The 24,657-nt window shown below is 24.6% G+C and overlaps 1 protein-coding gene and 1 long non-coding RNA gene across 6 annotated transcripts; one reads left to right on the top strand and one right to left on the bottom strand.

Annotated features, from left to right (window-relative positions):
* Positions 1-1,280: 1,280 nt before the first annotated feature.
* Positions 1,281-8,105, bottom strand: LOC126898406 (serine/threonine-protein kinase polo-like). Its single transcript, XM_050672407.1, has 9 exons — positions 7,676-8,105; positions 5,792-6,036; positions 4,364-4,561; positions 4,205-4,300; positions 3,643-3,944; positions 3,348-3,557; positions 3,129-3,282; positions 2,819-3,065; positions 1,281-2,730 (listed from the first exon to the last, which is right to left on the bottom strand). Exons 1-9 carry the CDS (start codon positions 7,772-7,774, stop codon positions 2,542-2,544), a joined length of 1,740 nt encoding a protein of 579 aa, XP_050528364.1. The 5' UTR covers positions 7,775-8,105; the 3' UTR covers positions 1,281-2,541.
* A 7,309-nt stretch (positions 8,106-15,414) lies between these two features.
* LOC126898618 (uncharacterized) lies at positions 15,415-21,124 on the top strand. 5 transcript variants are annotated; one of them, XR_007702325.1, is made up of 7 exons: positions 15,415-16,140; positions 16,212-16,352; positions 16,535-16,602; positions 17,043-17,204; positions 17,291-17,474; positions 17,704-17,881; positions 21,084-21,124. It is a non-coding gene; the product is annotated as an uncharacterized LOC126898618 (long non-coding RNA). The 5 variants fall into 5 exon arrangements; XR_007702322.1 differs by lacking the exon at positions 21,084-21,124 and adding an exon at positions 18,304-19,082; XR_007702324.1 differs by lacking the exon at positions 21,084-21,124 and adding an exon at positions 18,566-19,079 and having other exon boundaries at positions 16,535-16,613.
* The last annotated feature ends 3,533 nt before the right edge of the window (positions 21,125-24,657 follow it).

Below are 24,657 nucleotides of genomic sequence, written 5' to 3' on the forward strand. Positions count from 1 at the left end.
TGAATCTCTCGAAGTTAAAATCGTCTGCTCGTATGATAAGAATAATCAACTATTATTATTTATCGAGAGAATCGAAAAATTATTCGAAATATGAATAAATATACCTATAGTAAATAATTATTAATTTAATTTTGCTTTTTTTATTTGTTGGTGTTTATTTATAATTATTATATTAAACTATAATTTAGGAATAATAATAACAGTAATATATTAATAATGCATTATTAATAAGTGCTTTAAATAAAAGACAAGTTGTTATTTTTATTATTTAATAATTATTACCTATATTTTAAAAAAACCGATAACAAATTAAAAAATAAAAACATAAGATAAGGTAGCAATAGCCGGCTTGACCATCATAATTAAAACACCTGATTCCACACCTAATTGATTTTTCATAAATTCACAACTAGTGAGAGAATCAGAACTCAGTAGTTTAGCCAGTTCAGGACAAAACTTTGTTCTAATCGTCACATACTTCCCAAAAATGTGACAGATAAGGTGTGTCATGAGTAGCGATTGAACGAGTTGAAAATAAGAAGACTCGAAGTCAACAATTTAATAATAATTCGACTATAATTTATGCTAAATAAAAACTTAAAAATAGTATTCTCTCGTTTCATCGTTTCATGGACATCATTCGAAATAACTTTTATTCGATTATATACATTTCAAGATCAAGAAATCATTGTTTTTATAATAAACGAGAAATCATTAGAAATAATCACTCGATTATAGAATAATCAATATTATTTAAAAAATCAGAATATTTCGATTATATAATAGATATGATTTCAATAATCGAAATATCTCGAGTATGCCCATCACTATTCAATACACAGTATGATTTGCCGGCCACAAATTTAAAAATAAAACACAATTTAGATTATATGAACATATAATCAGTAACTTAACTATATATATATAATATAAGAAGATATAAAAGGAAACGTGCAACAGATGATATGGGCAGTGGTTTAAACTAGTGATGGGCATTTTCGAATATTTTAAACTATCGAATTGTTTTTATATAAACGAATAGTTTATTTTTAGCATAAACTATGGAATATTTTAAAAACTATTCGAATGGGCTACCGAATGGTTTCAAAAAATATTCGATTAGTTCTACCTAAAATTTTTATTCAGTTCACTTAATAATTATAAGATAATTAACGAATAATTAAAATAAATTATTATACAATTAATAGTAAAAATTAGTGAAGGTCTAATATTTTAAACTATCAATTATCTATTTGAATTGTGTTTATACAACCGAATAGTTTATTTTTAGCATAGACTACCGAATAGTTCGATAGTTACTATTCAATATTTCCCATTACTAGTTTAAACACATTTTCTTCTAACTATTTTCATGAACTTCAATAGATGTAGTTAACATCTATAACAAACATTATCAGTTAACACAACATAAAGTTTCGACCAGTTACAGCTCATATAAATATTATTGGTTCATTCACGTTTTTTAGTTCACTACATGTTCCATTACAACTAGTATCCACCAATTATACTTTTTGACTTTTGACTGGATTCAGAGGTTTAAAATTTATATTATGTAAAACTTAAAGAATAATTATTTTTATACTTTTTTCTTATCATGTTTTGTATATCAATGTGTACAAGTCAATTTAATTAATTTTTATTATTATTAATATTTACATATTATTTATACATATATACATAATTATTTTAATACTTAAACATTATATGATCCAATATATCCATACAAAAATTAACAAGATTATTTGTGCTTTTGATAAAAGATTTATAGACAATTACATTTTTCGTATAGTGACCATATCATTATAGTTAATATAAATGTAATAATTTAAAATAAATTAAGTATTCAAATAATTCATTTTTTTTCTGGTTAATATTTTTACTATAGTATTTAATATGAAATTAATAGATGTTTAGACATTATATACGATAAAAAAAAAAATTCATTATTTTAGTCTTTATTATTTTAAAAATAATTTAGATTTAACTAAATATATTAAGAAATTGTCAAAATTAATATGAACACATATTAAATATTTTTATGAACATCAAAATGTAATTTTGAATCAAGGAATAATTTAAATAATTATATTCACAAATGTATTAAAATTTATAAGATAAATTAGTGTTATTTGTTCAATATAAATGAGGCAAATGGAACGAATCGAATGCATTAATTAATAATTTCATTTCTCATAAGTTATTCTATTGTACATCTATCAAAATGGCAGTAAGAAATTATGAGGAATGTATGTCACTACAATTTACCCAATTACTAAAAATTCTGCCCAATACAAAAATAACTATTTTCTAGTTGCAAATTTAAAAATGTATAGATTAAAAAAATCGGAAGTATTTGAAAGAGTATAATTTCAAAAAAAAAAAAAAAAAAAAAATGGTTATAATAAAAAAAATTATATATACTATTCACAATCTTACTTTGTTATGCAATAACTTATAACTAACAATTGTAACTAGATCTAAATTTCAATCCAATTTTAATTACAAAAAATTGTTCTTATATTACTTATTGTCTTTTAATATGGAACCAATTTTCTTATGTGCATATTCTAAGCATCTTGATAATTCTGGACTACAACCATGCTCTGCAATTGTATTGAAACGATATGTACGAAATACATTGTCTTCAATAAATGTAATTGCATTCATCAAAGGGCATAAAATAAGTTTTGTATGATCGGTAAAATTAATCTATTAAAAAAAGAAAAATTTTGCATTCATTAAGATTCAAATGAAAAATTAGTAATAATTTAATAATAAATATATTTTGTCAAAAAACCTGTAAAGTGCCATTTGTAAGTTGCATTATCACAGATGAAGTAGATCTATACCATTGATACATATAAGGTGTTCGGCTTAACTGATCAGAATCTTTTTCTAGAATATCAGCCCCTGCCTTAATGAGGTGATCATTCATGTAACGTCTAAAATACATGAGTAACTTCATTTTTTTTTCTAGTGTAGAAGGTGTATTATCAGTTGTGTAATATTGCTCAGTCCCATTTCGTTCAATGTAATGAACATCTCTAAGATAAAATTTTATTTAAGAAATGCTTGGTAAAAGTTAAAAAACAAAAGAGAAATCCTACTTGAAATTAGCTAATAGAACAATACGAGTGAAATCATTGAACATAACACCAACACAATCATCAGATAGTTCATAACCAAATCCATATTTATCAGAGTAATCAACCCATTTGCTAACCCATATCATAGGTTTAGCAGCGGGATCAGTATTTTCTTCTGTATAAATATAATAATATTCATATAAATAATATTTTTATTAGAGAATTTCTTATATGTTTTACCCATATTTGTCACTGCTTTCATGAGCGGTTTGTTTTTCAACAAAGAGCCTAATTCTTTTTCAAGTGAAACCATATAATCCTTACATTCTGTTGCAGAAACACCATTACCTCCAGTTACTTTATTAGGCACATTAAACAATGGTAATTTGCCTATTGGATCTTGAGGTTTTGAAACTGCTTTAATAATAGATGCTTTTGGACTATTAAGTTCTAAAGATAATACATAAGATTCAGCAAAATAATTAAATATATAAAACAATAGTTTGAATAAATATTTTTGGAATTAAAATTTTACCATTGAGTGGCTTACGGTTGGAAATAGATTCTCTATAGTTAATTGAATCAAATCGAGGTGCCATAGTAAGGCAAGATGGTGGTAATTTTTTTGGCATATAACCAGTAATAAAAAAATCTGCTTTCATTATATCACTAACTGTAGGACGTTTTTTTGGATCATATTGAAGCATTTTATTAATAAGGAAACTAGCACTTTTGTTTAAATGAGGCGGAACATTGTAGTCACATCGAGTTATTCGAGCATAAGTTTCTTTCAGAGAACTAGTTTCAAATGGTGGTTTTCCAACTAATAAAGTATACCTTAAATTTAAAAATAATTAATAACACAATATTTTTTTTAAATATGATAATTTTGAATACTTCTATTACTTCACAACATATTTCTTAAAATAAAAAAACAATCTCAACTAAACCTAAAATATAATTATAATAAAACAATAACATTTAGTTAAGAATATTTCATTATAATTAAAGTTTAGATTAAGTTGAGATTTTTTTTTAGCTAAAAAAAATGCTTAAAAACTATTTATTTTATAATAAATTAATGAAAAAATGTTTACATTATACATCCTATTGACCATACATCAACTTCAAAACTGTGTCCTGTTTTGCTTAGAATTTCTGGAGCAATATAATTAGGAGTACCACACAAAGTCCTAGTAAAAATCAAAATATTAATATTTTAGTTTTATATTTATTACTATTGTAATTGACATTACTTTTTGCGTTGTCCATCATATTCAATTTTAGCAGCTAATCCAAAATCTCCTAATTTAACTTCCATGTCATCGTTTAAAAATAAATTTCCTAATTTTAAATCACGGTGAATTATACCCTGTTGATGCAGAAAAAGGGTACCTTCTAAAATTTGATATACATAATAACGTGTTTCAGGCTCAGTTAAAGTTTTTCTTCTCCTGTACATAAATAAAACATTTAACTGTCAAAAAATAGCATGATAATTTATTTTTAATAAAATATAGTTAATAATTACATCAGTAACCCTGTTAACAAGGCTTATTTTAAATTAAAAAAAAATTGTATCATTCTTAAAAAATTACATTAAACACCACTTAGCAATGTAATGTGTAATATTTAATTTATTTTATAGATAGAGGCACCTCAATGACAACCAATGTAAGAAATTAATTATCTGTTAAGTGGCATATGTCTATTTCATTAAATTAAATATTATAAAATATGATATATGTTGATCATCAAAATTTTGCCCTTCTACTTAGAGTTAAAAAAAATTTTAAATTAGAATAACCTTAATTTAAGTAAAAACTGTAAGTGATTTAAATTTTGATAACTCAATTTAAAAACTTAATTTCCTAATGAAATAAAAATAAAATAGCAATATAACTAATTTGTATTTTTAAAAATCAANTCTAAAAAAGGAAATTAAAACTAAGTTGGAAAAGCAGCTAAGTTATTAAATAAGTCTCACTTAAAATGCAATTTTTTTTTTAAGTAGTATTACATTATTACAATTTGATGAAATATTTTTCGTTAAAAATTGCATAAAATTATTGCAAATTAAAATAATAAAAAAAAAAACTGCTTTACACACTTTTTGTTTTTAATAATTATTTGTAAGGTCTTCCAAAAAATACTATTAAATTTTCAACAATAAATAGTTTCCTTTATATTTTAATGTATACAACTTTTAATTTAATCATAATTTAAATTTAAACTTGTTTGAATTCTTTTTGTTTTTTCATTAAAATTTTAAATTAGAATAACCTTAATTTAAGTAAAAACTGTAAGTGATTTAAATTTTGATAACTCAATTTAAAAACTTAATTTCCTAATGAAATAAAAATAAAATAGCAATATAACTAATTTGTATTTTTAAAAATCAATATAAGTTATACAATAGGGATGATACTGAATGACACATAAGATTGCATGTCAATAACTCTTAAAAATATTTGACCTATATAATGAAATTAAATTTTAATACTTATTTTATGATATTAATATAATAAATATTGAGTTACATGACTAGTTTGTTTCACAAATAAATATTTAAAACAATTTGATTTAAAATTAAAATGTTTTGGTAAAAATTTATTTAAACTTATATTATGGTATCAATTTGAATACACTGAAAATATTGTTTGCTTTTAAATTAATTTACTAACTTGTGTAACTCCATCATAGATCTTTTGCGGCATAATTCTAAAACTATATAAACAAAGTCTGCATCTTCAAAGAAGCTGTGAAATCCAACTATATTTTTATGCTTTAAACGCTGATGTATATGAATTTCTTGAGTCATTTTATCTTTTTGATTGTGTTTTAATAAATATTTTTTGGAAACTATTTTTCCAGCAAAAACTTCTTTTGTTCGCATGTCAACAATTTCATAGCATTTAGCAAAACCACCCTGAAAATATATTATTTATTTAATAAATATTTACCAAAAATATTAGGTACATAAGAGACCAAGAAAATCAAATTGATATTCTTAGTAAGAATGTCAAAAGTTAAATAAATTAAAATCAAAGTAATAAGCTAAAATTACTAATAAGTTACAATGTTTGAAGAGAGATCTATTAAAAATTTAATTTTAATGAAACTTTAAACATAAAAATTATAGAATGATGTTTAAAACTAAATCAGATTAATTTATATGTTTATTTGGATTAGAATGAGTTAAAATGATTATGGAAGTTTAAGCAAAATCATATAGAAGTAAAATGATAAATTATTAAAAATAATGTTTTTAAATGTTGTATGGATAATGTGCTGATAGATACTCAAGTTACACACATCAATGATACAGGGTGATTAACTAACTATGCTTCACAAATTTTCTTTAAAAATATTAGTGTTATCATATATATAATTATTTTATTTGTTCTATATCTTTCTTGAGCTACTTGACAAGAAAAATAAAGATTCCATCTTCATACCTTAACCCTCAAATCATTTTTTTTTTATTAATTTTGTTTAGCATAAAAAAAATTCTCAAAAAAAAAAAAAAAAAAAAATTTTAATAAATTCTAAAAGAGATATCACTATTTAAAGTTTAGAGGATTTAACAAATAAAACAGTAGTCATTGGGTAAATACAGTAACATTAATATTTAGTAATATTTAGATATAAGAACTATCAATGTATTGTACCGCGATGTATTGTACCGCGATGTAAAATGTGCGACTCTTTTATAAATCAACATAAGTAATAATCACGTTCTCTTAACTTCAATGAATCATAGCTCGCTGATAATTGAATAAAATAAAAAATTAGTTTACGAAAAATGTTTTTAAAACTAAATGTTATCCGATTGAATAAAAAAAAAATAGGGTTACCATTTAAAAATTGAAAGTTGATACTGATTTGAAGCATAAGGGATGATCTTAAAAATATAATTTTACTCATTGAGAATCCCCAGATAGAAACATATTTCATAAAGAAAAAAAAAGATAACTTTTATTATTAGGGATAATTTGTGAGGCATAGTTAATCAATCACCTGTATATTTCTCAATAAAATTTCACTTAAAAGGTACAGCACAATAAACATATATTCCAAAATAATTTTGACCAAATATTGATTGTTTGACATAGAACAAACTAAAAAATGTTAATAGTAAACTAGATACTTTAGGTTTATTTATTTATATAATATTGAGATTATGCTTAAATGTTAAAAAATATAAAAACATATATTTTAAGACATAGTTCCTACACTGAATTTTTTAATTGTATATTGTAATATTTAAATTTCATTACTTTAACTTAGACAATAAATTTAAGCTGTATTAAATAAAACCTAATTTTTAAGGAAACTTTGACCTAAATCACCTTTATAACTTTAACCAATACTTTAAAATTACAGAAAAAGGAAGTTATTTATTTTTCATTTATAACTTTGTGAGGATTAAAGCTTATTACAGGGTATTATATATATTATGGACAAGTTTTTAATTCAATAATAATTAAAGATGAATATTTTGTCCTTAAGTTGATGAGCATTATTCTTCTTTTGATAATCATCAGATATAAATATAAATTCATTACCTTTCCCAAGAAACTGCCTCTTTGATATTTTTTATTAGTTTTATTATCCACAATAATTTCAGGAATTCTAATTTCCTCATCCTTTGATCTAGACGACATTTTTTAAACTTCTTTAACAGTTCCGAATAACTAATTGAGCTATTATAATTAATACTATTATCAGCGACTAATAACAGGGATATGTAGACAAACAATAAAAAAAGTACAAATTTAAAGCTGTTATATTAAAATCATTAATTCAAAGTTAGATAGTGTCTTAGAATATAAAAAAAAATATATTCAAAAACCGACAACATCAGACACGACTAAACAGTATGAACAACACGAACAAAATTAACCGTTAAATTAAATACGTTAAAAAGTAAGCTGCACTATGATTAGTCCTTGCTTCAAAGTAAATTACCTCTCTACTTCATACAGCACGTTGGGCTTACAACAACAGAGTGCGCAACAAGAGAGGGAAACAACAATTTAGTATATGGGTATTTGAATAACCGTTGATCATGGCGTAAACAACTACTAATAAATTTTATTTCTTCCATGATTATTATAACATTTTTACTATGATATCGAACACTATCTTTTACTTCACTAATTTCCTATGAACAAATGTTCATTGGAATTGTCTAAATTAAATGTTCCTTACCTTAAACAATATAACTATCATCATCATCATCTATTAAAGGCAATTCCTTATAGTTAAAACCACTCCTCTCTATTTGACGCCAAATACATTAGTGAAATAAAAGACACAGTTCATGAGTTCTAGGATATTTTCAAATAATGTTTTCTTGGACGTCCTTTTGGTTTCTTCCCAGTTATTTTTCTTTCGAATATAATATTTATTTTAATATAATATAATTATATAACAATAAATATAATTTTCTAAATTTTTTAGAAGGTAGGCATTTTTAAACTTGCTCACTATAAATTAGTAAACAAGAGAGAAAAAATTATTTCTTCTTTTTCCTCACCTTAATCCCAACTATTTGGGGTCGGCTACTCATATCCTAAACTTCTACTTGATAAGATCACCCACATCATCTACGTTTACATCAGTCGTTCTCATATCGCATTCAATTACATCCCTCCATCTCTTTTTTGGTCTTCTTCTACCTCTTCTTCCTTCAACATTCAATTCTTTTACTATTCATACCGCTTCCTCTTTCCTCATACGACGACCAAATCATCAAAGTCTATTTTTTTTCATCTTATCTATGATTGACGCTACACCTATACTCCCTCTTATATGATTGTTCTTTATCCTATCTTCTCCAGTCATTCCACTCTTCCATCTAAGTATTCTTTTCTCTGCTACACTCATTTTCTACTCTACTTTCTTGTCAATTAGTCAACACTCTGAACCATATATAATAGCTGTTCTCACTACAGTCTTATAAAATTTACCTTTTAGGTTCATTGGAATTCTTTTATCACTTAACACACCCGACGTTTCTTTTCATTTCAACCACCCGCATTTAATCCTGTCTCTTACATCTTCGTCAATACAACCGCTGTTTGCACAACTGATCCTAAATACTTAAAACATTCCATCTCTCCTATTAATTTAAAGAAAAAATTATTTCATTATGAGATTTTCTAATTGATTTTTTGTTAATTTTTCTTAGCTTTTATACGATGCTGAAAAGGTATTGATTTTAACATTATATATTTATTTTTTATGTCTATCACTTCTTTTTCTCAGTTCTTACTGAACCGATTTCTTTCAACCAAACATAAAAAGATCACAAATCGTATTTAGTTGAAGACATTTTCCTCGAAAATTAAAGAAATTTCTCTTGTTCCCAGTAAATAGAGAAAATCCCCAATATATGTTACAATTTTTTAAATCGGTAAATTTTGCCATTATCATTCATTTTTTTTAGAAATGTCATGACTTTTTTAAAAATGAATGAATTAAAATATATTATTTTTTATGTTGAAACCTTAGGTATTCCATTTTATTTGTTATAAATTTTTTCAACATCTAACTATTTATTTACTTAGAGGGATTCAAAATAACAATTTCTGAACAAAAATTTAACTTTTTCAACTTAAGTTTTGAAAATGTTCTGGAAATACTCCAAGCTTCAAACATATCTTAAAATAAAACTTATGATATGTACTAAAAGTTCAAAAAAAATCATGATCTATTTTTTTGTGAAAATGGCTGCTGTAGTTTAAAATTATACTATTTTTCTATTCAATTTTTTTTTTTTTGGCTTATTTTAAAATATTTACAAGGATTTGATATTGTAATGAGTCTACCAATTTTTATAAAATTTATGTAAATTTTAATAAATTTAATTTATATTAAATATAAATTTAAACTTAATTAGATTGTTTTGCCTTCTCAAAGTTAAGAAAAGCTGCTTTGAATATTTGAACTAGTTTAAATTGTTATTGTTTGCTTTTATTGTAATGCACGGAAACTCCATCAAATATATTACAATTTTTTATGCTAGGGGTATGAACTGCAAACGCTATAAAGTTCGTTTAATTTTGATCTTATTTAGATTATATAAATTCAATGAATATAAAGGAAAAATAATATTATATTCATATATTTCTTTTTCATTTTATATTATTTTACTATATGGTTATTTTTATCTGTCATTCATTTTTCTCAGCTCTCATGATCAATTTTTTTCAACAATATGTGAATGATCACAGTTAATGTTTAATTAAAGATATTACCCTCAAACTTAGAAAATGATTTCCCCTTTATCAAATAAAAATTTGCTAAAACATTATTCTCCATATAAACAATTAAAATCATTAATTTCCAATGTTTTTAAAGTAACACTGTCGAATGAGGTTTGATATGAATAATACATTTCAACTACAAAGTTGAACAATTTTAATTACATTTGTTAGTTATTTATGAACTCTATTTGTATTTTACTACCATTTTATATTAATGCTAATTTTTTGGTAAACTATTACTGTATAAATAATTTCTAGAAAAAATGATTTTGGGTTTCACCTGAATTTAACAATTGATTTTTACAATTATTATCAATTTTTAGAATACGCTTAATTGAGTATATTTTTAACTTTTTGTTTTTGTATTACTTTTTATGCGATACTAAAATGGTATTGGTTTTAATGGTTTTATAATAATTTATAATTATAACTTTAATATTATATGATTAATATGCAATTATGTTATTATATAATTATCATTTATAGTAAATTTATGAGAAAAGCTCAACATTTCATTAAAATCACTATTTATTTTTATTTTTTAATTTTTGTCGTAATAAATCATTTAAATAGAAGTTTTAGTAATCATTTCAATATATGTAACTCTTGGTGTTTAAAAAAAATTCTACATTTGAAATATTAAAAATTTAATTAATTTTTAATTATTCGAAAATAACCAAAAATATCAAGAATAAAATGAAATTCAATAACAAATCATAGAACGAAATTGTAGGTGAAACTAGGATATGTCCATCTAGGCTATGGCTTGACCTAATACTTAGGTTTTTTATCAGATAATAATCGTAATAATTTGATCAGACGAGGTTACCACAATTATATTATAACAAATTTATTAAACGTAAATTATGATAATATAAGAATTTTATATGAACCATAGAATAACAATAACTATGCAGATAACTAATTAAAGAATGTCACCTCGTGAATCTACGATAAATAGACTTAAATGTAAATATAAAAAGAAATATTGCTAGATTAGGATAATCACATTAATGATATCTCCAAAATAATCATTGTTTAAAACAATAATATAACTATGGTTAGAAAATTATCATAAATTCTAATTTCACATGGCGTAAATGGGAAAGTCTCTAAAAAAATACTTTTTTTAAGTCGATAAAATTGACACGGTATTATATATTTCGCGATACACAAATACCTCGTCTTTGTTATCAGGCGCCTTATTTCATCGCGAGTCAAGCCTGATTAGAGTACTATTAGAGTGCCTAGGCGAGGAGCACATTCTATCTACTTGTCGCAGCCGACCACCGAGCGTAGTAATTTACATTATTACCATGTAAAAATTCTACATTTTTTTAAATTTGTTTACATAAAACTTTAAAATATGAATGAAACAGGCGGAGATTCAAAATAGAAAATCTCGCTTGAAAAGTTAACTATTTCAACTTAAATTTTGAAAATGTTTATATTTTAAGTTAAATGGTAAGGTCATGTAGGAGGGGAGAGAAAATATTGATTTAACTCTATAAGGACATTATTACTATGTATTGTTCATTACCCATAACTTGTATTTACTAAACATTTAAAATATAACTTAAATTTATTGTTGACATAAGTTAAAGAAAAAATTAGATATATAATGCTTAATAATAACATTCTTGTTATGGTCCATTATATTGTTCAACCGTAAAATAAGCATTTTTATTTAATTTTAAAACAGTTCCTTTGTTGTTCTGAATTTACTGCTACACCTTTATCTTCTTTTAATATTGGAGTTTATATTTTTGACACTACCAAAATGTCTGAATAAAATTGTATTTATTTAAGTGATATTAAATGTAAATGTTTTTTATTAAACTATCAAATAATTTAGCTTTCATCTCAATATTGTGTCATTCTGAATCTTAAAATTGTCCTAATTTTAATTTTTATATTAATTGTTTTTTATACAAAATATTATTTTATTTTAAATAATAATTATAATAATATAAATAATTAAAGATTAATTGATTGGCCTTATTAATAAATAACAATTTTTTTTTATAATCAATATTAAATGAGTAAATTTTGAAGAATATATATATATTCTAATAATGTTATATAATATAACATTAATAATGTTATATAATATAACATTATTAGCAACCTTCTTTGTTTTTAGTAAAACATTCTTACAACAATAATTATAATATCATATTGGTTGATTGTTGTAAATATGTTACATAGAGATGTGTTGACATATATTTTATAAGTGTTAGCATTGCTGGACAAATACGGTCCCAGAGACGTTTTTCATACTCTTATGGAACGCAATTTGTAATGTTTCATGTTTCAACAAAACAGCCCAAAAACGTTTGTGGAACAAATTATTGCACAGTTGTCAATATAATATATTATATTGTATATTATAATATATTACTATATATTATATTAATATTATTATACAATGTATATTATATAATACTATAAATATATTGACAATATATGAAAGTTACAAACTGTAATTTAGAGGCCAGACAGTAATGTGAATATAGCGCAACAGACATGCAATGGTATATATGTCGGTAGTTATTATAAAGTAGGGTTCGTCAACGATATATTTCTGAATATTAATATCGTACTGAATTTTAGTGATATTATATCGCAATAATGAAAAAAAATTGATCTTGATATCGCGATATATCGATATCATATGAAAAAATAAATTGATATCGGAAAAAAAATAAATTTAATATTTAAATGCTTTTTTTAAGAATACCGTTAAGTTACCCAACCAAATCAGATAATGATATTAATATCGCAAATATAGATAATATCTCACAACGATTATCAAATATTTTCAAATTAATTTTTACTATGAAGAAATAAGTTTTTTTTTTGTTACAAGACTTAATCATTACATATTGGTCATATTAAATGGATGAAATTGTTTTTTTATGAATAATAGAATTATAGTTTCAGTATTTTGGTTTTAAATAATAACATCAAAAAAGTTTATAAGTGCTGTTTATATTTTTTTATTGCTTTGTCATAACTGAAAACAATTTTTCTTCTTTTGAAAAATACAACTTTTTTAAAATTTTACAAAATAAAACATCATCATCTTCATCACCAGTGTATCCTGAACCAGTGGGAGGTAGGGGTTTGCGTCAAAATACGAGGGGGCAAAAGTATCATTATGCCCCCCAATAGAATTTGACAAAGAAAAATTAAAAAGAATCTTGAAATTAATGTAACACTACCATACTTAATTATTTAGCTATTCAGCTTTTGAGGATTAAAAAGTATTAATGAATTTACCTAACTCCAGTTGAATATTAAAAAACCCAACACAGTGAGGATGTGGCATAGTTGGGTCAAGTATAATGATATCTGACAGTGATTAAAATCACCACCATAAAAAACACTTCGATGCAAATCTGTAGATAGTGTTTAATTTAAAAAAAATGTTGGAATATTCCAAAAGCTACATTATCTGCTATTTCCTTATTTATATCCTGATTAAGATAAAGTATGTCGAATGAAAGAGAGATATAAATACTACTTCTCATGAAAAAATTTTATTGATCCATACATTTTTCAAAAAGTTATAGCATAATAAAGTTAAAAATGTAAAATACAAAATCGAGAATTTTCACACAAAAATAGCATTCGGTAACCATTTTCACCGTGAAGACAAAGTAAAGTCCGAAATTTTTTTTTTTTCATAATAAAGTATATTACATAAGCTTTAGTTTAAGATATATATATAAGTGTCAGTATTTCCGGGACACTACCAAAAGTTCTACTTTCTATATGCATTTTTAAGATTTGAACCCCCCTGTGGGCAGCTAAAGGGTCAGATTTATAAAAAAAATATATCAAATGATAGGTAAAGACATTATGCATCTAAAAAAAAATATATATTGATATAGTCATTATGGAAAAAGTTTTGGCAGTTTTAAGTAAAAAAAATTGAAAAAATATCGAAAATTAGCAATTTTTAAATTTGTAATTTTTTTGGAGATTTTCCCCATTTACGGGAAACAAAGGAAATTTGTTCAATTTTTGAGGGTAATGTCTTCAACTAGATACGATTTGTGTTCTTTTGACGTATCGTTGAAAGAAATCGGTTCGGTGAGAGCTGAGAAAAAGTGGTGACAGACACAAAAAAAAATAAACAAATTATGGTTAAATGAATATCTTCTCAGATTCGCGTCAGAGCTAATAATATGTAATATTAAGAGTAAAATTTATAAATTACTGGAATTTTTAAAATGATCACTAAAATCCACCAAAAAATAGCTTAAACTGCTTTTAAGCTTAGTAATGACCGAAGGAACTGAGATTTAGTCATTAAATTTTTGTCCCCCATATAAATAATAGTTTCGCCCCACTTGTTCATCACTGTCATCAAATAGGGAATTTTTTTTTTTTTAACACGCTTATATTAGTTTCACTTGTATGTTTGTCGTTTGTAAGTTTGTAACTCCACGCGGCACGTGTTATTATGTCGTGTATGACCTTGAGACTAGACTGTCGTAACGCATTCGCCCCACCCCGCTCACCACTCGTAGACAACAATATTTTCCGACCCGTAGACGCGCGCGTGTCATCAATTATATATATGTATAATATATGTATATATATGTCGTTTCGTTATACACGATGCCCCACAACTCAGGCCACCTTTATCAGCTGTCGCCCTATTTTATGAGTATTTGTCTGACCAACACCGCGCGTTTTACGTAGTCTTTTTCTCGTTGTCAAAGTGACAACGTCAACAAACCGATCTGCACTCGCGCACCGTCGTCATCTATGCTGCTAACCTTTTGCCGACCGAGGAGTACGCCGGACATCGCGTCGTCGACGCCAGCGAAAGTGCCNTGTAATATAAAATTTATTATTTGTTGTGAATTGTTATTGTTATATAAATACTATTTGCCAATCTATAATATTAGAACTGTTTTGATTTAAACACTATTATTAATTGAGATACTAACTGGACGAGTATAAAAACAAAATGTTTTAATTTTATCAGACTGAGTGTTATTATAAAATAACTTTTAGTAATTGAGGAGTTAAAATAATTAAAATAATTAAATCATGTTAACTTTGCCATTGTTATAAGTTATGTTGAACATTTAATGAATATTAGTTAAGCATTAGAAATATTTAGTTCTAATACAATTATTGTTATATCAAAACGCTTGTTGATATTCCATTTAAAATATTACAAAAGGTTATTTTTAGAATGGTGAATAAGCGATAATCACTGATAATAAATATTCACCTGACAAAACATCACTGTAAACATAATATTACATGTTCTCTAACCTAGAATTTGTAAATTAATTTAAACTTAAAATCATGATTTCCTATTTTGTTTGCTTTGTTAATTTGGGGCGTAATCATATAAGTTTAAGTATTATAATTTTTAAAATGTGGTAATACAGCAGTTTTACTTTAGTCTTTAGTTTTACTTTACTGGAAATCAGTACTAACTTTATTAAGGTTCTTATATATCATTAACTTGTACATTTTTTAAATTATAGTATTCAACTATTGCTTTTAGTTGTTTTGGCTGTTACATTTTTATTCTAAATACAAATAGGTGATTTTTAAATAATTATAGCTGTCATATGACAGAGTATAAAAATTTGGATGGAATTATCAATGTAGGAAGTGTTTTAAATAGTAATAAAAGTGATGATAGTGTAAATGTGCAAACTAATTCTAATAAATTTTCTTCATATTCATCTCTAACTGAATCAAATTTCAAGTATGGTACTTTGCAGGTAATATACTAATAAAATTTTATTCTTTAAATATGACAAATTATAAAATAATAAATATGTATTACTTTTAGTCTATTATGAGCTTGATGTATTCAACTAATGATGGTCGTTTTATTTTGACTGATGCAAAAGTAAACCATGAACATTTATCTAATGATGCTCAAAATACACTTACGAGACCTAATAAATTATTTATTTAAAGACAAAGCTAGGTAATCTACACTATGTTATTTTAAATATTTTTTATAAATTAAATATGTATGGGTGTAAGTTAAAATAGTTAACATGCATGAAAACTTATAGTTCTTATATAAAATAATCATAGACCTTTAATTTTATACTAATTTAATATTTCTATTTATTAAACTTATGTTATATTAAATATTTGTTTTAGGGGAACTGATTTTTAATTTCGGAAAATTTCTTCAATTGTCATTGAATTACTTCCAAAAAAAACAAGAAGTAGGATATAGGTTTAAAACTATTATATTAATTTACATTTTTTTTTTTAAATTATCATAATCAATTAATAATAATGATAAATGCAAATAAATACATTTTTCAAATACTCATCAATAAATTTAATAATTAAAGCTCTTTTTCAAATTAGAAAAATATTTGATATTTGAATTACCTACCCTTTTAATAACCAATGTATTTTAAATAAAAACAGATTATAATATTTTTAAATTTAACAAATTAGTTCAAAATTAAAAAATGTATGTATATAAAAGTTTTTAATACATGTTACCTCATTATTATTTTATTTACTGATAGCTATTTTTTAAATTTGAATTTAATACTATTAATAGTATATATTAATAAAAAAAAACAGAATTATACATGCTTTTGAACATAAAAAATTAAAAATGAGTTTTAATATTACTATTTTTATCTTATAGAAAGTATATTTTATACTATCAAGTCAAAATAATTCCATGCAAAAGAAGAATTAGTGAAACATTGACAAAATTGTGTACGCCAGTTTTGGAGCATAGGTGCTATTGAAAGTAAACGAAAAAATAAAAACTTCTCTGAAACATTACCAATTTTAACATTTTCTGGTAGTAATATTATCAAACATTTATGTGTTTATATTCATGCTAATACCTCCAATTCATTTATTTATTTAATATAAATATTAAAATAGATGAAGCTGAATCAGCAAAAGTTTGGTTAAGCACAATTGGGTTTTTTCTAACTTTGATGAGATTAAAAAACAATGGAAATAAGAATGGCTGGAATTCGAGGTTTAAAATAGCATTACTGGTCGTCATTTGTCTAAACATTTTAAATCATGGCCTATTTTATGTAGTCCTAAAGGATATAATCTGGTAAGAAAAAAAAATGATAAATATTAGTAATTAATATTATTATCTATGTCTATTTTTTTTATAATATAGTAATCAATGCATGTTTTAATATTTAAATTAAAATTTAGGTAATATTTCTATCAACTCATCAACAACTTTTTTTACTTTTTATTTTCAAATATGATACTGGTTAAAACTATAAAAAAAAGCAATGTGTTGTGACTACTTATTATTTAAATTTTTGTTTTAGGTTTTTTGAAGATTTTTTTATGAAATATCCAGAAACAAAAAACTATTAACATAATTGGCTAAACTTTATTAAAAAGTGGATTTTGTTTTCAAATAACTTATTGAGCTTACATAGAAATTTAGTGAAAGATAATTATGCTAATGACTTATTAAAACAACTTGATACTATACAACTGAATGTAAGTTATTATTGTATAATTATTATTTATCTATCCTGTGAATTGTATGCACCTTTATTTTAAAAGTTAATATTGTAATTTAACCAGAGACATAATTATAAGTCCTGGGATTAAACTAGTCTTTATAAAAAAAATGTTATGTCATTTTATTAACTTATTATAAATAATCCTCAGACTGTGTATTTGAAATACTCATATATAAGTGATAAATATAGTTCACAGCTCTGCTAAGTATTAATTCATTAATTTCAATTGTGTTTTCATTTATATTTTGTATAATCTATATGTTCATTAGTATATTTCCTTACAAAAGTTAATTCANTATATATTTATACAAAATATAAATGAAAACACAATTATATTATATGTTCATTAGTATATTTCCTTACAAAAGTTAATTCATAATATATGTTATTTTACAGGGTATGATTTAATTAAGAAAATTACTTTGGTTAATGATTAATAATAACTTTTAGATTTTGAACTAAAATAAACCAATATTTTTATTTTTTGTTTAATTAAGTAGTGCATGATAAGTGAGTCACTTTAGTTCATCTATTTTAACATGTAAAATTTAAATGTATGAATCTCCAAAATCTATTTTAAATTATTAGTTGTATATTTTAGTTGTTATTACTATTTTAATTTTTGATACAAATCATATTTAAATTAATTTTTATTTAGATACTAGAACAAGCTACGCATTGAAACTTCTATTGATTCCATATCTAGTACTAACTAAATTTCAAATGAAAACAAACAAAAAGTCTGGAAAATCATCGCTAGTTGAATGTGTTTCATCTTTTGTTATAAATGTTTCAGTAGGTTATTATTATAAATATATGAATAGATGCACACCTTTAAGTTCCTAATTCATTAAGTATTTTAGTTTATATAAACTTAAACTTGTGTCACATTTATATGTTGTATTGAAATTATTTATATAAATATTCATTTTCAAAATTTAAATGATTCAGAATTTAAAATAATTTACCTGACTTAACTCCAACTATTAAAAGAGTTTAGGGTACTGGTAAAATCTACGAGACTCTTAAATATATTTTATAACTGTTATATAGTTGTATATTTAAAAATGTATATCTTATTGTTTATTAATAATATACAGTATGACATTAACTTAATTTTATTGTAATTAATTTGTGAATGTATTTTGTACTTACAATTTTAACAAAGTAAATGATTCTATTATGTTATGTAATAATCTATATATCTTAAAATATCTTTACTACCCCCCAATCCAACCTATTATTATTATCTAATAAAGTTTCCTTTTCTATTTTAACTAAATGGATATTTCTATATTAGTATTTCTATGTACAATTTAGTTTATAGATAAGTGATAATTTTGGCTTTGACACCATTCAGAATTAAACAAAATAAGTATTTGTTAAGTGTTGATAATGGTAACATTTTCCGAATACATATCCGCAATTTTTTAATAATTTTTTTGTGGCTTTTGGAGTTAAATATTTTTAATATAGTTTTAATTTTAAATAATATTTGCCATAAGTGATCAATTTTTATTATTAAAAATACCAATTACAAATAAAAAATTTCTTGATGTTGTTTTGATAAGGTGTATAATATTTAGTGTAGGGTATCCACTTAACACCTACTAAGAATGGAGAAAAATATATATTTCTACACAATATGATGCTATAAACTGAGTATTCAAAATCATAAGTGAAATTACACACCAAGTCAACAATATATTATGATATAATATACAATGCATAGATAATATTATCTATGTATGATCATAGGCAAGTTTTTTAATAAAAATCATTTAAATATTGAATATTTGATTAAAAATGTATACTATAATTTTTTAATTTAAATAAAATGTATTGCTTTAAATAAGCTTGAAACTTGTATCACTACTTGATCATATTACTAAAGTTATATATATTTTTATTGTTTTTTATTATTACAATAATCAAATAAATAAAATATAATAAATATGGCTTTGAACATTTAAAAAAAATAATTACTTGTGTGTATATATATATAATATAATAATGTTATCAATATTCAATTTAAATAAGTTATTGATGTTCAAGTGAAATGTGTTTATTTTTAAATAAGGTTGAAATAATGAAAAAAGATAATATGTTAGGTAGGTCGTGGGATCCGTTTCCTGTAGTACTTCTGAGGTGTACTTAGTTTCGGAAGGATTCAAAAATGAACAAAATCCCTGGGAAGAAATTTTGCACTCTTCTAGTGATAGCGTACTACTTAAGGGACTTAAAACTAAAATTGCCACCGCAAACTCGGTGACTCTACGACCAATAGCCACCGCCGAGTAATAAGCTATCCAAATTTTGGGGTAACTTGCTTGAGTACCACTAGTCAGTTGCTACCGGTCCAATCCGGTTTACACGGTTAATGAGTGCACTCCTTTTTTTATTAATTTACTATATGTTTAGAAATGGTATAATTCATTCACTCGTCAACTCAACTTTTTATCGATATTAAAATAATTTGTACTTAATAAATTAATTTACGGTTATCACACTTCTATCTTGAAATATAGTATTATTTTATATCTAAAATATTCAAAATACTACTGGATAGCCTAATAAAGTTCGTTTTAAAATATACGATTACAACTATTATAAGAATAAATTAAAGTAATTAATATGTTGTATTCTTAAAACAAAAATTACCCTAATTAACCATTTAAATTCCTTGAATAGTTTATTTTAAAAGTGACAATTTTTTTCTAACATTGATAACAAATTTATAACATTGACTTAAGTTGTTTTAATTTAATTTCTAAAATTATTAAATAGCTATCCAAGAGGATACAGAATTTTTGAGTATTTTATACTTTGTTCATTAAAAATATACAAAATTTGCTAAAACTGGGTTTGCTAATTTATGATACGACGCTAAGTATATACATTAATAATTAATAATTATACCACATTGTTATTATCTATACATATAAATAAGAGCATTAGTATGCTTGAAATATAGTTATTTCAATAGTATTAATTGTTAAAATGAAAGAATAACAATGAATATTATAATTATGATAACATTTAATTATAATAATTAAATTAAGTATAAATTAAATTTAAATAATTTGTGACATTATATAAATAATTAATTTTTTTATCATTATACTGGACTTGTGCAATGAAGGATTAGGCTAAAATAATTATAATTTTTCGAAAAGGCGTTAATAATAAATTTATATATCAAGAGTCTGGCGGTGAAACGGTCAGCGGCGAAATGGGTCGGCGGCGAAATGTCCTAAACCCGGAACACACATATAATAGGCAGTATAAGTGTAGCGCCAATCATGGATAAGAGGGAAAAAAATAGACTTAGATGGTGAGGAGAGAGGAATTTAAAGCTGTGAAAATAGTTACAGAAATGAATGAAAACTCAGTAACAACCACACAGTGTCGGATTTCCCAGTAAACATAATAATCTAGTGCTTAACACTGCAATTTTTAGAAACGGCAAACTCTCAGTAGTGAATACATACTAATTATATTTTTCTTAATCATAAAAAATACTTATACATAAAAATATACTGAATTTTTAAGAAGCTAATTCAATAAATGTCAGCGTTCAGTGCTGGGTAGTAACTTAACTTAAATTACAAATATTCATGAATATGAATAACAGCTCTTTAGAGTCTAGGACAAGACCTTAAAATCCATTATAACGATAAAAAATAAATAATTTATATAATGTCACAAATTATTTTAATTTAATTATTATAATATTCATTGTTATTGAAGATTAAAATGATTAGTATTAATTTCAAATAATCCCTAAAGAGTTGTATTTAATAATAAATGAAATATAATTTTACTGAACTTATTTGATTGTATTCATTAAAACACATGCATTAGAGAAAGTTATTATACAATATAAATATTTTAATGCTATTACCATTCAGAATATGAAAAATCATTAAAAAATGTGTATAAACAAACTCATATTTGTTTAAATTTTTTTTTGTAATGTTTGAAGTTTTAATTTTATCGAACAAATTATTCATAATAATAATAATGTGTTTTTTCGTTTATTGTGCAAACAATGATTGGTCAAATCGAGTATTTTATATAAAATATTCAAAATTAATAGTCTTGTTAAAACTAAAATATATTTATTCTGTTGACTATATCTTTTTAAACACATTAATAAGAGTTAATAACTAAAGCAATCTTAGTGAACTGACATTAACTGGCTTCTACTTGCTGCCATAATATTATTTGTAGGTTTAAAAACTTGTAACTCTCTAAAACATAGAGAAATATATACTATAAAAAATAACGAAATATTTTTTTTTAAATATATATGTATATGCATTTAAAATTAATAATTTTTAGCTTCAACATTTTTCAACTTCACTTTTGAAAATTTTCCGAAAATACTGACACTTTTATTTATATCTTAAATTAAAGCTTATGTAATATACTTCAATTTGAAAAAAAAAAATTGACCTCTGGCCTTGTTTTCATAGTAAAAATAAGTTCCGTATTCTAAAGTATGCTATTTTTAACACGCTTATATTAGTTTCACATGTATGTTGTTTGTATGTTGTAAGTTTGTAACTCCACGCGGCACGTGTTATTATGTCGCGTATGCCGTCGTCTATGACCTTGAGACTAGACCGTCGTAACGCATTCACCCCACCCCGCTCACCAGTCGGCGACTACACTATTTTTTTTCTGTATAATTTTGAGTATTTGACTGACCAACACCGCGCGTTATACGCCGCGGTGCAAAGTTCAGCAAGTGCCGCACGGCCGACGACGTACCGCCGCTAATGATACCGTAGTATTCTTCCTGTTGTCAAAGTGGCAACGTCAATAAACCGATCTCCACTCGCGCACCGTCGCCATCAACGCTGCTAACCTTTTGACGCCCGAGGATCACGCCGGACATCGCGTCGTCAACGCCAACGAAAGTGCCACGATATTATGCGAAGATTATATATTCTTACCATCGCCGCTAATATTAATATATATATACATATATATATTATTATTTATATATACGTATATGTTAATATTCATTTATATATCCCTACAGCCGACGCCGCTGCCGCCATATATGCCTCGCGCCCCGCCCGCCAACAAAACACAGCTATACCTCGTGCATGATACGTTTACGTACTTAAGTCGCTTTACATGTATATATATATATATTATAATTACTATTAAAACTTATATATTAATACGCTTTATTCTCATTAAGAGATATATAGGGTATTTATTCCGATTACAAAGGATGATTCCCGTATCGTCATTTTACGTCACTACCTCCACGTTGCGCGCCTGCTGCTTTCCTTGGATGTGGTAGCCGTTTCTCAGACTCCCTCTCCGGAATCGAACCCTGATTCCCCTTTACCCGTTACAACCATGATATTGATAGTAACTACTAGAGTAACATGTAACTAAAAAGTGAAAAATAAATATAGTTTAAAAAAACTAAAAAACACGCTTTTAAAGAACATCGAACTAAAAAGTTAAAAATAATTTTTAAAATAAGCGTAAAACAATAATGAACGAAAAGTACTAGTATTATTGTGATAAAAGCGTGGGTGCTTTGTGCTATATTTTTCGTATATTGAGCGCCCGACGCTTTTATCACAATAATACTAGTACTTTTCGTTCATTATTGTTTTACGCTTATTTTAAAAATTATTTTTAACTTTTTAGTTCGATGTTCTTTAAAAGCGTGTTTTTTAGTTTTTTTAAACTATATTTATTGTGTTAAAATTTTCTATTTTATATTAATCAGTAGTTTCCAGTGTGCGGCTATCGGCAGCGGCGGTTCGTGGCTAGGACGACAGGTCGATCGCATCTCCAATTAAAATTAATTAAAAAAAAGAAATTTATATTATATTCTTAATTCTACATTTTTATTAAAAATGCAAATTTTTAAATCGTAAAACAGTTATAATATATTTGTCATGTGTAAACATTAAAGTTGTTTTTCTCAATATATGCGGGTACCCATGCACACATGAGCAGTGTTAGGAATAATATTCTGAAACATAAATTATAAGCTAGGCGCCCTATCGTGTAAGTGCGGGTGTGGTTAAGCCACAATCTTATGTACGGGTTATAGACGACCAACAGCGACATCCTTACGGTAAAAATTAGTATATGAATGACTTGGTGCAAATAAAAGTTCAGTATTCAATTGTTGAAATTTACTATGAGTTTATGTTAATTTAAAGTGAAACTTATTGTGTATACATTTGGAAAGTAAAAACTCAATTTTTTATTGTGATTGTATTTAAAATGTGATAAAGCTTTTATTTTACAACATAAAATACTATGGTATTGAAAATTATTATGTTAAAATTAAAATACATTGCTAGGCATAAACGAGTTTATAAGTTAAAGTTAAGTTATATTTTTTAACTTAACGCAGATAATTATAATTTACGTTAATTTGATATTAACTTAATTTATTTGGTTTCTTTAATTGCGTTTAGTTTAAAGGGTACTTATTAAATTTATTATGTTAAAACGGTAAAATAGTGGGGTCGTGGGATAGTTGGCTCAAGTATAGATGATATTTGATAGTGATTAAAATCACCATCATATGTAATGCTTCCATGTAAATCTGTAGATAGTGTTTAATTTTAAAAAATTGTCGGATTATTCCAAAACCAGAATGAACTTCTATTTTCTTATTTATATCCTGATTACAAGTTTTATGATTTATAAGTGTTAAATATGAATAAATATTTATTATATAAATTAAATATACTATATTGA

This window comes from Daktulosphaira vitifoliae, unplaced genomic scaffold (genome assembly GCF_025091365.1).
Source record: "Daktulosphaira vitifoliae isolate Bord-2020 unplaced genomic scaffold, ASM2509136v1 Scaffold_1, whole genome shotgun sequence".
NCBI classification, from domain to species: Eukaryota; Metazoa; Arthropoda; class Insecta; order Hemiptera; family Phylloxeridae; genus Daktulosphaira; species Daktulosphaira vitifoliae.